The sequence below is a fragment of the Montipora capricornis genome, chromosome 10 (assembly GCF_036669925.1).
Source record: "Montipora capricornis isolate CH-2021 chromosome 10, ASM3666992v2, whole genome shotgun sequence".
In the NCBI taxonomy this organism is placed as follows: Eukaryota; Metazoa; Cnidaria; class Anthozoa; order Scleractinia; family Acroporidae; genus Montipora; species Montipora capricornis.
In genome coordinates this window covers 32,042,478-32,059,977 of record NC_090892.1, presented here as the reverse complement: position 1 = coordinate 32,059,977, position 17,500 = coordinate 32,042,478, and the positions used below count along the sequence as shown (strand labels likewise).

At 38.9% G+C, this 17,500-nt stretch overlaps 1 protein-coding gene across 3 annotated transcripts in view; it reads right to left on the bottom strand.

Moving 5' to 3' along the window:
• LOC138018545 (uncharacterized) overlaps window positions 1–12,589 on the bottom strand; it is a 21,191-nt gene extending 8,602 nt beyond the window's left edge. Inside the window, exons 1-3 of one of the 3 annotated variants that reach the window (XM_068865213.1) lie at window positions 12,455–12,589; window positions 11,698–11,788; window positions 4,733–5,113 (exon numbers count right to left, since the gene is read on the bottom strand). In XM_068865213.1, coding sequence (XP_068721314.1) covers window positions 4,733–5,113; window positions 11,698–11,788; window positions 12,455–12,457 — 475 coding nt within the window. In that variant the 5' untranslated portion in view covers window positions 12,458–12,589. The other 2 variants (XM_068865214.1, XM_068865215.1) reach the window with 2 other exon arrangements.
• Window positions 12,590–17,500: the final 4,911 nt, after the last annotated feature.

Genomic DNA, 17,500 nt, shown 5'->3' with positions numbered 1-17,500 from the left:
ATTGAAAGGTTTCAAAGTCTGGGTACACGACTTTAGACCTATAGATATAACTGAAAAATGCTTCTTCTTCTTCCAAAATTATTTTGGGATCACGTAGACCAGAACCATCATCTTTTTTTAACAATGTTATATGCTTTCGTTTGTGATTTCTTTTTTCTAAATTGTAAAAATATTTATTGTTCTTTTCACCAAATTCGTACCATCGAGCTTTGCTGCGAGCAATTTTGCCTCGAGTTTTATTTGCAACTATTTTCGCAAGTTTTTATTTAACCCGTTCCATTTCGATTTTAGTAGTTTCATTAAAGTTTGTTCTTAGTGTCTCTTGCAAGCGCATAAACATCGCTAACAATTCTTTTTCTTTTCTGTGAGCTCTTGGTATTTTGACACGAACTCTGGTATTTGCGTTGTTATCATTTGCAAGTAATTCTCATCTGTTAACAAAGAGTTATTGTCTGTAACAACAGACGACATTGAAAGAGTTATGGCAGAGTGGTCAGAAAAGATATTTGGTAAGATTTCGACATCTTTGATTGCAGACCCCATAACTTTTGAAATGAAAAAATAATCTAATCTGCACTGAACCTTCATCGATGGATTGTTCCAGGTAAAGCCTTGCATGTTAGGATGTATATAGCTCCAGGTATCAATAAGGTCTTGAGAGCTTAATAAAGTATTATCTCTTGAATGACACTTTTCTTGTGAGTGATTGGTTGCCCTCCACGTTTATCTATCTCATGCATTACGCAATTAAGGTCTCCACCTATCACTACTTTTTCATTTGCATAAGAATTAAGCACTGAACTTGACAGGTTCTTGAGGAATTGAATTTGTTGGGCCTGATCATTCGGAGAATAAATATTCAAAAACACAAACCTTTCACCGTCCAATAACACTTCACTTGGGATATATCTGCCGTTTGAATCATTTACAATTTTTTCGACTGTGACGTCGAGTCTAGGCATACAATTATTTTACCTCCCCATTCCGCTTCCCATGTTTTTATGGTCTGAGGGGACGAATATGTTTCTTGTAAGAAAATAACATCTGCTTTTTGTCGATGTAACCATCGAAACACTTGGCGCCGCTTGGTTGTTTTGTTTAACCCCCTCACATTTAGGGGTAAGATTTTAAACTTCATATTTGACTAAAAAACTTGGAGAAACTCTTCTTTACTAACTCAGTTTGCGGATTCGAATTGTAAACAGAGTAACTTTTGATACAAATGGCATCAGAATATTGTAGAATCATTAAACGCTTAAAATCATAAAGTGGGACCGTAGACAGAAAAATACATCTTAGCACAACAAATAAGGCAAAACACAAAACACATAAAAACCCGCTGCAAACGGAGGAGGTTACCTTGTCTGAAGCGAACGTAAACGTTCCTTAGAGATCAGCAAAGGCAGCAAAGATCAGTTTCTAGTTACTTTCCATTATTCGACCATAAAGCGGGAAGTCTTTGGTCTCTAATTTAGGGCTGGAGCGAATTTTGTTTGAAGTTTGTCTCTTCTTGGTTGTATTTTGCCGATTCTTGTTCCAAGCCAAGCTGGCGTGTTTCAGTGGAATACATCAAACTATGAACGATCTCGTTTTCAGAGATAAAGTGGAATAAAGTACATTTTTGAGCTGACAAAGTTTTTTGATGGTTTCTAACTTTAGCGTTATTCCTTTACGCTGGCTATTGACAGTTGACTCTGAAATGGCTTTTTTCCTTTCCTATTCGCTCGCTGAAGGTGTCCTTGTTTTCTTTTAAAACTCATGCGGTTCAACAAAAATTCATTGCCAAACTGGTGAATTCCAAAGTAAATTTCACTCGAAAAACCTTGAATTCTCATGAATTCACGTCTTAAAAAGTTTCTCTTCATTGTAGATGCTGTATTGGTATTTTGACTGCTCTTCTTTTGCTTTCTTGAGGAGACTGAATTATTATTTGTCCGCTGCCAGCTCGATGACCGCCACGACTCGAAATGGTAACACACGATCAAATCCCCTTCCAAACAACAAAATCAACGAAAAAAGGAGCAAAGAACATCAACGAAAATATAGCGAATTTGTTTATGAACGCCACAGGATATTTGGTTCACTAAAGTGACCACGGATGGCTTTGATTGTGTAAGGTATTCACACCCCACACACTCCTTTGAAAAAGTTTGCCAACTTTTTCAAAAATTTGGCAGGCTGTTAAGCGTGTGCCACCGGTGACACTGCACCTTTAAGTCGTGTGGCTGAGTGTTCTTGTGTATTCTTAGGTTTTTTATGTGGTTTGAACTAGCTTGAACAATAAACGGAAAACTACCAAAATAACATTCTGAACTGTGATTTAAGGCTAATCACGCCATAATGGAAAATTTAACCAAACGATGAAATAAAAAAAAAATTTCTACAAAAAACCTGAGGATTCTAAACTTACTTTAATCTCCGAGATGTCAATGATTTCTTAAGTTTCGATTCGTGAAAGATGATCTCTTGCACTCCAGATAAGAAAAGAAGTGAGTCGTGCTGCGAGGGTTAGATAAAAACGGGGAAAACAACTAATTATTTGAGTACCACATGCAAGAAACGTGAGACCTAAGAAACTTCAAAATTTGAAATTTATGTCACGAAAGCCAGATATACATTATTGGGCGTGTGACAAACTAACAGCAGTAACGGTGTTAACCGAGACGACAACCCCAAATGTGCTAATACAACTATCGAGGGCACAGGCGAACCACCCTCTGTTGGTGTTGTTGTTATCGATCTGTAGGAGGATAAATACATTACGGCGGTTGCGATTTGCTCGGCAATAAAGTTTGAAAGCAAATGATTCAATGAAAGATTAACTGAGTCCTGTGTTATGTTGTTGTGGTCGTTCCGAGCTGGCGTCATTTTGCGAGATCATTTCTCGACCGTCAGTTAGAGAGTCAAGAAAATTGACAAGGCAGGCAACACGGAGCCTCCGGCCGGTGACCTCGTCTTTTTCAAGCTAAAACTGACGCCAAAGCAGTGAAATTCCCACCTTAAAAACACCATCAACCGATCGATTACGGAGGTTCTCGTACCTTCGCCGAAGTTGAGCTTAATCGTTCGAAAATTTACCGAGAAAGGTTATCTTGAAATCCATAATAAAGCTTCCAGGAGCCCATGACTAGGAGCCTCCCTCCTTGAGTCAACCTTTGCTCGTATCTTTCTATTTTTAGAACTAATCCTTCAGCAGGAAACTCACATTTACAACAATTTACATCAATTTGCACAATTTACATACATTGTTTTTGCTATTTTTGTCTTTGTTCCACAAATTATTCTGATTGGCCATTCTAAACAGTGTGTGCAGAGCCGAAGAACTCGTGGCGTTCTAAAAATAGAAAGATACGAGCAAAGGTTGACTGATAGGGCTTGTATAGGAGAGGCAAGCTCCTACTCATGCGCTCCTGAGCTTTCTCAACATCGGTGCAAAAAAACAGACAAAAGGAATTCGAAGCATTTGAGGCTATTCGAATAAACCAATCAGTGCAGGGTTGGGCTTTTGAACTGCCAACGGTCGCATTGCACAGATTGGTAGATTCGAATAGACTCAAATGCTTCGAATTCCTTTGGTCTGATTTCTTACACCGATCATGTGATCGAGGGCAGCTTCCTTCAACAACTGTAGTTTCTCTTCTTTTGAGAAAAACGTAAATTCTGGATAGGAACTCATTTTTTTTTCGAATTTCACACGCTAAATCCCTTACTCTTCTCTCAACCTAATCGAATGTTGACCCAAAAGTCTCGCTTCCGCGCGCTCGGAAACGTGAATATCTAAACATGTTCGAGATGCAAAAGCAAATTTATGAAAACGTGAATCTGAAGTATGGCAAGATAAACACGTCACGAACACAAAAGCAATGGAAATGTATCGCAAATAAGAAGTTCTGTCCACCTGAATGATTTTGGGTTGGACTGAAGCGATATATTGTTCAAAAATCCAAAGTAGTTATCGCTTTCCATGCTAATTGGTAAGGAGCGGACCATTAGAAATCACGGGAGGGGTGGCGATTCCGAAAAAAAAAATCCTGCAAGTAAACTGAAGCAAAGTATGATATCAAAACACAAAGTCAAGTAGTTTTAATGTACATATCAAGGATATAACCTGCTCTTCTATCAATTGAACAAATTTTGCATGTATTGATGTTTTTAGAAGTGACAATGCAAAAGATTACATCTGTTGTCCTCCTCGTTTAAGGAGAACCATACTTCAAATGTAGAAGAAATATAAAATAATTTTACTATAACAAACCTTCAACAATATTCTTTTGAAACCATAACAATATTAAAGCTTAATGTAATGGCAAGAGACGTTGCTCAGACAGGAACTTAGTGAATGGAGAGCCACCTTTCCTGTTTATCTCTGTCTATGTATTTGCGCGACAAGGCATCATCAATGACGCGAATTAGCTTCCCGATCAAGTCCATCTCAGTCAGCGAAGGTTTGGATTTTAAACTATGATTCATTTTGGTTTTGTCGTCGTTGTTGGAATTTAGAATGCGTAACCAACAAGAACATAAAATGTAATGGAAGATTTGAATTCTCATTGCCGCACACAGATACACCTTGGGTGGCTTGACGTTTTGGAAGCCAAGTGGTCATTATCGTGGTGCCGCCAACAACAACAACAGCTGGTATTACTACGATGGGCTCTGGGAAAGACAGCTGTAATCATATTGGTAAAGTTAAATGAAAAATACTTCCTTTCATATGATAATGAATATATACCTCCAGCTGGAATGGTAAAGTTTATCCATTCACCCTGATCTAAGCAATTCTCTGGGAAGATATGAGTGCATGGTTCAACCTTTACACTAACAGGCTGCTCGAAATCCAGTTCACGACCAATTGACTGTGTGTAGTGTTTATCAAGTGTGCTGCATGACACTTCTCTGTGGATGTTGGCTATACAGTAACTACACGTGGTGTTCCTTGAGAAGCCACAGTACATTTCCATGGGACCGGCCTCATCTGTTGCATCGCTTGATTTCGGATCTCTGAAGAGTATTCTGTAATGCGTAACATTTGGATGGAAGGCCCATGATATGATCAAAAAATCTGCTCCATGTTCTGTTCTAATGGTCACTTCAGATGGGGACTCGAGTAAGCCTGTGGACGAGAAGTGGCACTGAAGCAACGAACTTCATTATACGGACGGAGTGTTTTACCGGGAACTAAAACACTCGCAGAATCAATACCACCACTATACCGGGGAATGTCCCTCAACGGGTCGGCCCCAGTGTACTTGCGTGAATTATTCAGTGAGCGCACAAACTATTTGAAACGCAGCTTTTGCTACAGCAGTGTCTACAAGTAGAACTCTCTACCTGAAAGTATTAGGGCGATCAGATCAATTGGGGAGTTCAGGAAGGAAATCAACCGCGCAATTGGATCATTCAATTCTCACTCAGAAATCTTGTAAATCAGTTTTTGTAGCGGAGCTCCGCGCGCGATGAAGGCGCGCGCGTGCGGAGCACGTGCAACTCATGTTAGTTTCATAGAAGGCAAGGTTCAAGTCAAATCGCCAGAAGAAGACTTGTCAAAGTTTCTGACGAGTTCTGTTTGATTTATTCATCGTACCTACATATTGCAATGTCTTTTTACCGAGCGATTTTCATTGGCTCCACCTTGGAATCACTTGTAAGATCAGGGTGGATAAACACTGAAAGTGCTGATCCAGCAAAAGTGATCCCGGAATGTTCATGAAATAACGGAGTTCGCTAATCGGTTACTTGTCTAATAGGGAACGGAGATTAAATTATTGGATTTATTTGCTCTGCTTTTGGGTGTATTGAACCGTGAGTACTTGCTTCCAACTGGGAACCTGTTCTTGTCCTGAAGGAAACCAACGAGTTCATTACTAGAACCAATTCAAGTTTGCCAATCGAAAACCAACTAGTTCACCAATTGAACCAACGAGTCTAGTGGCTTTTAAAGTTATCAAACGAAGAGTTCAACCGATCAGCAAACTCTTTGTGTGAACACGAAATTTGAAGCAACTTTACACTGTACACTGATATACTCATGGAATTCTAATTCATAAACCAAGTCAAAGGGTTCCGTCATATATTTGCTGGTTTCCAGTCGAAAAGTGTTGCACTCCATCGATGATATTACCGTCCAATACCTGAGATCAGGATATAAACTAGCAATAATAAAGGGTTAGTGAGCGCAATGTGCGTTTGATTCCCGTTTTGTTATCGATGAGGCATTTGAAACTAGTTGTATGCTTTGGGTAGAATCTTAAGGTATCCCACTATAAGTATTTATGCAATATCAGTGTTGTGGGATATTAGTACACTTTGATTTCAGCGTGACTCCCATAGTAGAACTCATAGTATTGATCAATTTAGTTAGGCTATTTGACTAAACTAAAATTTGCAACACCAAAAATTGAACGTTGCCATACCTGCAATCAAATTACATAACCTCACATAGATCACCTTTTAGGGCCCTCATCAAGTCCTCAGTTAATTTTCTTAATGGGAGAAAATTCCTCGTGTCCTCGCGCCAACCGGTTGTTACTCGGCCTTTCAAATTCCGAAGATTCCCTCGTTACCACTTTAACGCAAGTTAGGTTGTTAGTATGAACCATGAAAGACTATCGGTACCAGTTCACAGCTGAATATTATTCTTACATCGACCAAATCATCCCGCGTGAACGCCTCCAGGCATCTTGTTCGTCTTTATTTTCAAGAAATTTAGAAAAAGTTAAATGTATTTGAACTAGAACATATATTATTAACAAACAAAAGAAACAATAACGATCCCAGTACGTAGTGCGAAAACCGAGAAAGGCCTCCCAATTTTCAACCTCTGACTTCCGACTTCCAACTTCCAACTTTCGACTTCCGACTTCCGACTTCCAACTTCCAACTTCCGACTTCCGACTTCCGACTTTCAACTTCAACTTACTTCAAACTTCCGACTTCCGAGTGTGGCCCGCTGTGGCCCAACATTTCAACTCAGCGGGCCACAGTATTGCAGATATCCGGATAAGAGGTTTGCAGTTATGCCGCGGTACTAATCTCCTACGGAAGCAACGTGAAATTAAGTTGATTTTCCAGATGGGAACTGTACAGCCTGATGGACTTAACATCAGTTTCAACTTTTTTAAAAAATGACTTGATGCATGCGCACGCGCCACCATTCATCTGCTCGCTTCCTTCTGAATGCGTATATAAACGGTTTCCTTCACTGAAGAAGGGTTCTACACCCGAAACGTCTGTGATTTTTAAAAAAACTACTGACACTTATTGATATTTATTTTATATCACTTTCTGGAAGGGTTCGACTTGACGTCATTTGAATGCAGTAATATGATTGGGCAATCGCACTGTTTACTGCCCATTAGGAGTTTCCTTAGCGAGAATAAGGAGAAGCTTTGTTTTACTAGTCTTGCCAAACATTGGTCCGTGAAACAAATTGCGAACACTTTTTCAAGGTCATACGAAAGTCACTCTAACATCAAAACCAACATTGTTTTGCGTTTATTGTTACGGTTTTCCTGAAAACACAATTTAAAATACAGGAACGTGCACTTTAACAACCCAATTCAATAAGGCAACCGATAGATGATGAAGGACCGAGGGTGAAGGTGTTGTGATAATTCAGTCTTAAAATAGTTGAAAGAAGTTGTGCATTTCATCAATATCGTTGGTGGTGCTTGTTACCAACTGAAGTTTGTATTACGGTGACTAACATCAGTTTCAACACCATTAAGAGCCCTCCTTTGAAGAACACAACAACGCGTTTCACAGTAATGGTATGCTGCTACGTGAATCATTTACTATTGGATAAGGGTTACATTCAGACGATCGTTTTAACTACTGTATTACCATGGAAAGAGGGACGCCCTTTTGTTTTTAAGCCACTCCCTGTTGCCATAGCAACATAAAAATATGTATCATGTATCAGTTATTGCATTGCATTTATCACCAAAGCATTTCTTTTGAAGAAGGGATTTGTATTTGTGTTGCGACAGGAAATAATTGTGGTATAAATTCCAAGAACGTTGTGGCTCTCCTGTGCCTATTGACCGTTTCATAATTATTGACTGTGTCGCTTACAGAGCGTCAAATTAACTCATGTTATGTTGTAGTCACGTTTAAGTGCACAGCTTTTCGTTATCAATGGTCCAGCCAGCTCAGCAATGATATTATGGTATCTGGTTTGCCACCCTCTACTTCAAATCGTTTCTGTTGTTGAATATTGTGCGTGTTCCATTGATCTGCAATGAGATGTAGTTCCCGACGGAGGATAGATACATGTAGGAAAAAAAATTCAAACAATCCTTGCTAAGGTATTCGTCTTCGAACAAACCAGAATCGCGTAGGTCCTTAAACAAATTTATCCACCACCCCTCTCCGCCCTCTGCTATACCTTCTTCTCTTCAGCCTACGTCTTTTAAGACGCTCCACTCCTTCAGGATCTATAGCACGCAGGGTTAGGTATCGCAGGTATCCCTTCTTACTCAAATTATACTTCCTTCTCAATTGCCTTATTCAGTGTAAGTTGACGATAACCCATGAAGGAGCCACAAGAAATATTCAATTCTTCCAAAATAGCAAAGGTTGTATGTCCAAGAGGTGATCCATTTGTGCTCCTCACCCTCCTAAGTCTCAAACGTTTAAGGATTCTTTTCAAGGTACTCACAGAAAGAGCCAAAACCAACGATTTCAGCGTTAATAAACCCTTGCAAAAAGTAGCTTCCATTTGAGATTTTCTCCCTCCACATCTTTATCTTTGCGTAGTGCGGGTGTGTAATCGGGTAAAACGCGCTTCGATGGACATAACGCGTGTAAAACAATAATATCACAGCAAACGTTAGTCACGCAGGTTGAGCATGTTGAAGAACATTCTTAAGATGACATTTGCAATCAAGACTCTACTTACTGAAACATAACAGTACGTTTAGCAAAGATAACACGATGTATCTTAATACGTAATCCAAATTAGTCTCACCGAAGTGTGATGTGCGTAAATGTGAACAAACTGGAAATGAAGTTCGAGTAGGAAATCGGAAGTTGGAAGTCAGGAGGTGGAAGACGGAAGTCGGAAGTCGGAAGTCGGAAGTTGAAAGTTGGAAGTTGGAAGGCCCTTCTCCGCTTTCGTAGAATACAGAACCTTACTGAGGGTGCTCGTGGTAATATTCGACTTTCATAACGACAATTCTCTTACTAATTTCAGTTGTGTGCTCTCTTGTAAGTAAAGCCGGTGATTCACGGTTTAACTTTTGTTGATCAACAAATGTTGCAGCTGTTGTTAAACAAATGTTGAAGGGTGTGTCATGTCATGTTGAATGTTGAAATATGCTATTCAACACGTTGAACGTTGTTGAACGAAAATAGAGACCAGCTCTATTCCCCGGCCGTTCAACACATCTGTGCAAGATCGTTCAACATTTGTTAAGCAACAAATGTTGCAGGATGTTGAACCATGTGTCATCGGCTTAACAAACCAGTTATTGATAACCTCCCGAACACCATTAAATTATTTCATGTAATCCATTGTAGCAAAAGCTACTCACAGACCCCACAAACTGGGAAAAGCATTTGCATCCATGTTTGATTGTATTGTATCATGTCAAGGATCGCATGTCCTGCGAATGACCATATCTAAAGCCATGTTGTGACGAACATACAACATAGCCATTCGTCTATTGAAGCAGGATGATAAGGACATTGGTCTGCAGTTAGAAGGATTCCGAGCGTTTCATTATCAGATGATTTATCTGAAGTGGTATTGCTTATACCATTTTCAATTTGGAAGGGTGCGAGCAGAATTAAATTTCGCAAGCTCTTTCAAGTATGCTAGTAGGGCGCGAGTAGAAGCCATAAGGCTTATTCATGGAAATAGAAAGTCCTTCTAGTTACTTGCTTGAGGCTTTTTTGAAATGATACAGGACCAGTCGGCTCAAGTACTCACCTAAGTCTTTTCTACATTTCAGATTCTGTGAATTTGCCCTTTTTATTGTCTTCACTTATGCAGTCTGTATTTTTTCTCACGGTGTTGTTGGTACATGTACGCTGCCAGTCATAAGGAGCTAAGATGTAATCTCAAAGACAGACCAGTGTAAATTCTTTCTCTCTTGAAATATGGCAAATACTGGTTTCTTAGAGCATGGGAATATCCACAATATTCCAAATCAAAACTTTTCTATTAGCTGACAATTCAAGGCAGTTCAGTGAGGAATCCCAACGATGCTCTATTTGTATTGGTTTATCTTGTCATTTTGAGAATAAATATGTCAATTCAGGGGCCGAGGAGGGGAGAGGAGGCTTCGATGTTGTTTTCTCCTAAACCTCTCACCCCTCCCTTTACACTTTCAAACATACTCCGCGGCCCCTGAAATTAATTAACCCTTTCGCCCCTAAGAGTTTCCCCATTTGACAAGTACACTCGTTTAGCATAAGACAAAGTAAAATATAAGAATTGTCCTCTTAGGAGGCATATGGTTAAATTGAGATATTAGCCATTAACATTGGAGAATCAAGAAAAGCATTTCTATGCGATAAAGTTGTGTAATCAGCTGGCACCAGCTCATGCAACCAGGGCTAAAGAATCACAGAATCCTTCTGGGGAAAAAAAAAAGCAGTTACACGTCCTCACTGGCAGCCCATTTTACGCTCGTGGAGCGCTCTTGTTTTTTCAAAGCTTTTTTGTAGTTCAAGTCTACATAGCGCTCTTTAAAAATTAATATTCCCAATAGATATTTTACGCGAGGAGTTGTGCCCGTTCAAAAATTCATCGCACGTGGTGGCCTAACAATACTCCGGCACCGCCTCGAGATTTAATTCATGATAAACGTTTTCTGCTTTTCAAACGGTACTTATCAAGTTTATAGACGCTACAAAATTAAATTGTCAGGTCACTAAGGACTTAGATCACCACCAACTGAATGAAGACATCACGAGTACTGTCGATACATTTTGCCTTGAATCATACCTGTGTAAGTTACATTCATTTTTCTTCAACCCAGAGCAGCATCGAGCCATGTCTCGCTAAGAATTTGTTAAAAGTACTTTTAAATGCCTTTCACTTATTTGTGGAGTATTGTGTGTGTACCAGCTGTCTAGATGGAACTGAACATTTCTTACGGAGTCAGTTAAATTATAAATTGTAAGTTGACGCGATGAGTATTCGCAGTCAAGCTAGAGGGAAACGACATATTTTCTAGCAAAGACCAGATAAATTAACTACCACAGATATTTTTAAAACCTTGTGTAACAACCCCATCAGTGAAGGTGATTACTGTTTGGAAATGAGAAATTTAAATTTGTATTCATTAGGATGAGAAGAATTTGGTGCTGAGTAATTTTCTCTTGGCCTGTTTTCACCTGGGAAAAAACGTGTAGTACAAAAAAATAACAATAATAGAGACCCTGATTTTAATTGACTTTTTTGTGTTCATAATAAAATAAAGGAGTTATAAATGCGATGAACACATGTAAGTGGCGTGGATTTTAACCTGAAACAAAAGACACCGTTGGCAGATACTGACAATGATAGGATTTCTTGTTGCCGGTAAATATTGCTCAAGTTCCATTTTTGAAAAACGATATCGCCCTTTTCAGAGTAAGTACCAGCGAATAACAAAGAAGGAAGCGATGCGATTTAATTGATGCAAAACAAGCTTAAGTAGCGCGCTTTGGTGCTTACGACTAGGAGTTAAAAATGATTTAAAATCTTACCTGAAATCTTCAGTGGCAAGAATAACACTACAATTGCGATAACACTGATTTCTGCGACATAAAGGCGTCTTACTTTCATGCTTCCAAACACCTTAAGAGAACAAAAATATATTATGGAAATGACATCGCTGTGAATAGTTAAAACGGAGACGGTTTTAGAGAACTCACCTGATTATATCTGCGAATCCGGAAGCACCCGACTGCGATTATTTATTTTGATGATAAAATCAAAATGGAGTGTTCTAGGAAACGTTGGTTGAATTATATTATTTGAGTGATGGATATATTCATTGGCACAATAAATTAAAAACACGCTTTTGCTTCACGGAATAGCTATTAAAGGACCACGTGGTTGATAAAGTTTCTTTCAATTGATGAGCTCGGTAAAGTAAACAGAAATATAAGCCCATAAACTCACACCATTGTTGGTTTGGAGAAATATAATGAGCACCCCCCCCCCGGTTAAATATTGAACCAGTTTGGACACAATCTTGGGGTTTGTTTCTTCAGAGCAGTTCACATGGAAAATGCAAGTTTTAAACAATGACCTCACCTAAAATCAACCTCGTTCCCAGGGTCTCTTATCGCGTTGAGACACTGGGAACGAGGTTGAGTTAAAATCTGTTCGCACTAAATTTGGAATGATTAGTTAGGGGTTACGGAAACTGACGTGATGTTTGACATGTTTGTGCATCATCTTCAACCGCGTGAAACAAGGAAGATTGAAAATTTTTCGCCATTTAGCCCTGATTCTTACCATTTAAGCCCCCGTTTACACCAAAGTAAAGCCAATGATTACATCTCTTGTCCAAAACTCCATCAGACCGACAATGGCTTTCGGGATTCGGTCAAAAACAAAGGACATCACTGAAAATACCGCCAAACAATGTAGCCAAACCCGAACACAATAGACTATGCTGTTTCCTTTGCCGATCTACTAAAATCAGTTTTAAAGGGACAATTTAATGGTTTTGCGCATGTCAAAATTTGGCCTCAGCTGTTTTCTTACTGAACCAGATGATGTTCATTAATCACAGAGAGTATTAAAGCAGATAAACTGAATGAGTGAGGCCCAAATTTAGTCAGATACCGCGGGTTACAAAAATCTCATTCCCAGGGTCTCTCTCTCTCTCTCTCTCTCTTCGCCGGTTACAAGAGGGAACGAGGTTGCGGGTTATACAGAAAATATCAAATTTGATTTTGATCATCGAATTTATTGAACGGGCCGAACATTTTATTCTACGCACGAGTTATCCGTTGGCATGCAGTAGGTTCATAACTCAAAGGAAATGATTGCTACAGTCCACTTTATAAAGCTGAGTGTTTATTTTTAATTTGCTTAGAGCCGCTTTTTTCTCTGTATTGCAATTTTTGGCATATCTTTAGAAGCTCTGACAAGGTTACATAATGCCTGGTGGACCTATGTCTAGAACGGAAATGAAAGGACTGAGCGAAAGAGAACGGCAACGACAAAACAATACCAGTAATAGCTCACACTTAGCACAAAAATTTTTTCCTTGGGCACTAAACCATTTGTTATTTTTACGGATGCGTTATTTAAAGTGGATGCGTATTTTTAAAAGGTGGTTTAATCGGTTCTTCCTTTTTTCGGGAATGAAAATCGAATTTTTATTGTCAACTGGAATTAAACATCAATTATCTGTACTCTTTTGGACATAAAGAAAAAGTTGATTTGTTTGTTTGTTCGTTTTCCTCTAAAATGCGAGCGAACAAGTGCTTTTTTAATCCGGTTTTTTTAAAATCTGGTTTTCGTTGTGCCTCGACAGTGACAAGAAAATTTTGCCCTTATAATATAAACACGTATTCGCAATGAGTTCTCGTAAAATTAGGGGAAAATCGCAGTCAGAAGTTTGTTTAAAGCACCTAAATGTTATTTAAGTGTTGGAGGAGATCGTCTTCGAAGTTCGTCCTTTCTTGGTTGCATTGCCGTAGTTTGCCGATTCTTGTACCAAGCCAACCTGGCGTGTTTCAATAAAATACGTCAAAATGTGAATGATCTTGTTTTCAGAGATAAAGTGGAATAAAGTACATCAGTAAAACTCTTCTTTGACCTTCAATTTTATGGCTTCTAATTCTAGCATGATTCCTATTCGCTGGCTATTGACAGTTGACTCTGAAATGGCTTTTTTTCCTTTTCAATTTGCTCGCTGAGGTCGTGCTTAATGCTTGTTTTCTTTTAAAACTCATTCGGTTCAGGAAAAAATTATTGCCAAACTGGTGAATTGCAAAGTAAATTTCACTGAAAAAAACCGATGTCGCACTCATCGCTTCGTGATTCATGCGATATTGGTTTTTAGCGTAAAATTTACCTTGGAAGTCATTAGTTAGACAATGAATTTTTCTATAGAAGAAAGCAAAGAAAATGATTAATTATTAAAGCAGCGACCGGAAACATTTTCACAATCCGTACAGGCAGTAAGAATAAATCACCAGGGAGCTCCGCTTTTAGGCTTGGCTAAATCTATATATTACTAGTTTACAGCATACATCTTTGATATTGGACATCCATGTTTAATCAATTGACACCTGTCAAAACAAGATATCCGCTGACCAGTACCACGTGACCATACCGCGGGCTCAAGCCTAGAGCTACAGAGCTCAGATGTTTTTGGAAGTTGACCAGGTACTGGTTTTCGATTGGATTGCAGGCTCAACTCAGGTTAACTCACCTAAACATAAACGAGGCTTCATTCTTCGCGTGCTTTCTGTGGCTCGAAGCGGATACACGGCCATACTACATCAACTATATTTCTTACACAGTCAACGCTTTTCATGTCCTGGTAGAAAACGGATTGGAAAATTTTTTCTTCTGCATTTTTCGCTGGTTTCAATCCAGTTTGACATATGATAGCTGTGGTCCACACTGGCGACTACGCAGTTATTCAAGTCAAGCATTGGAGGGATATAAACTTAAAGCTGAGTGTTTATTTTTAATTTGCTTAGAGCTGCTGTATTGCAATTTTTGGCATATCTTTAGAAGCTCTGATAAGGTTACATGATGCCTGGAGGACCTATGCATATGACTAGAACAAAAACGAAAGGAGAGCGAATGAGAACGGCAATGACAAAACAGAATAGCAGTAATAGCTCATACTTAGTGCAAAAAGTTACTCCACAAATTCTTTCCTTTAAACCGTTTGTTATTTTCAAAAAGTGGTTTAATCGGTTTTTCCTTCGTTCAGGAATGAAAATCGATTTTTTATTTTCAACTGGAAGTAAATAACAATCATCTGTACTCTTTGGGACATAAAGAAAACGTTGATTTGTTTGTTTGTTTTGCTCTAAAATGCGCTCGAACAAATTGAGTGCTTTTTAATCCGTTTGCCCAACTGTGGTTTTCGATGCGCCTCGACAGCGACAAGAAAATTTCGCCCTTATGTTAATATATAGATTTAGCCAAGCCTAAAAGCGAGGCTCTCGGGTTGTTTATTCTAACTGGCTCTAGGATTAGTGAAAATAAAAGATTTTGGAATTGTCCGCGTTTTGGTTTTCCCGGAAATTGCTTAATTATGTCAGTTTCTTCGCTGCCTAACTAGTCAATTCCACGGTTAATTTCACGCAAAAAAACCGTTTGTAGTAGTATAGGAGTTGGGGGCACAAGACCAGTTTTCAAATTTTGTGAAAAAGAATTTGTAAAATTTTGAGAAAAGATTTTGTAAAAAATACTGTGCACCAAGCGAAGCCGACATCAGCGAAATGGAAAGAGAGTCTGAAAGACTCTCGAGGGAATTTCGCGTTATCTCCCCCTACAAGGCGGAGGAGAGTTTTTTCGAAGAAAAAACGATGGCCTTGCAACACAATGATGGTCACAGAAAGATGATCACAGCGTCCTTCTTGCGAGGACAACGACAACACTTGTCAGAAAAGAAGACTCGGTATGGGGATTGCTCTCAAGAGATGCTTTTCAAACCATCTACGTGTATTCCGATTTAATCTAGTCTCTAGTAATAATAATAATAATAATAATAATAATAATAATAATAAGAAGAAGAAGAAGAAGAAGAAGAAGAATTATTATTATTATTATTATTATTATTAATTATAATAATTTCTATATCGCTCATACTATATAATATTCAAGAGCGCTTAAAAAATAACATATATATATACAATTAATAGAAAATATATTTGAATACAAAATACTATATAGAGGATCTGATATCCTTAAAATGGAGTGAACTAAAAATGAAAAGAAAAAGGAAATAAATTTAAAATTTTGCACAATTATAGGCTAGACTAAAAAGAAAAGTTTTCAGACTTTTCTCGAAATTTTCGAGTTTTCCACAGATCTTAATGTCCTCTGGTAAGGTGTTCCAGACCTTAGGGGCCGCTTCTGAGAAGGCACGATCTCCAAAGGTCTTACATTTGGTGGATAAGGGCTTGATTAATAGCTGGCTATTTCTTCTGAGTGAATAGAGACTCTAAGTCTGTACAACAAGTAAGTCTGATAAGTAAGATGGAGCCATCCCTTTCAAAACCTTGAAGGTGAGTAGAGCGATTTTATACGAGACGCGGTATTTGATAGGTAGCCAGTGGAGACGGGAAAAAAGCAGTAGCTACATGAGCAAAACGAGGTACACAGCAAGTGACGCGTGAAGCAGCGTTGAGTACTCTTTGAAGACGATTCATCTGGTACTGAGGTATTCCACACAGTAAAGAGTTGCAGTAATCTAAGTAAGATGAGATAAAGGCGTGGATGGGAGTTTTGTTGTTTCCTCGGTAACAAAGTTTCGGATCTTATTTACCTTGTAAAGGGCACCAAAAGCTTTACTACAAACTTTGCTAACGTGCTTATTCATTGTGATACATTCATCAAACCAGGCACCAAGATCACGTAGCGAGGAGGCTGACTTAATCTCCCACAGACCAACTTTGATACTGTCCATTCTAACTTTAGATAATTTATGACGAGATCCTATAATAATACTGAAATTCTGCCTTATTGTCATTTAACTTCAGTTGGTGATTGACCATCCTTGCCCTTATATCAGCAATGCAGTCCTCTAATGCTCTGAGAGCTTCTTCTTGTGATGATGTTGAGTCAGGTCGAAATGACAAATAAAGTTGGGTGTCGTCTGCGTAGCCCTGTGCATCTGGGAGGTGCTTATCAATAACATGAAAAAGACGGGAGCATACATTATGAAGAGAATTGGCCCCAGACAGCTCCCTTGTCCCACCTTGTCTCATCTCCCTTGTCCCCTCACCAGAAGAAAGATCAAACGGTTTAGATGTTGACTTGTGAATGACCACATGCTGATTTCTATCAGTAAGAAAAGATATTATCCGCTGACGAGCAGTATCACGAATACCAAAGTCATTTTTCGAGTATGTTCTTCATGGTGACATGGTTGATGGTATCAAACGCAGCACTGAGTTCAAGGAGGACTAGCAGTGTTACCTTTTGTTTATCCATGTTTAATAAGATATCATTGTGGACCTTGAGAAGTGCGGTCTCAGCAGAATGATGTTGGCGGTAGGCTGACAAATGTGAAGATAGAGGAGCATGCTCACGGCAGTGATCAAGTATCTGTGGGATAACAACCTTCTCTCCTACTTTAGAAATAAGCGATAGGTTGCTGACTGGTCGAAAGTTATTAAAAGTCAGTTCAAGACCAGTCTTTTTTAGAAGTGGGACAACCAGAGCAGATTTCCAGATTGACGAGACATTTCCAGATGTAAGTGAGAAGTTGATCATCCGCGTAAAGATTGGTGATAACTCATTCACACAGTCTTTCATGACCCAAGTGGGAGCAGGATCAAGTCGACAAGTTGCATTTGAGGA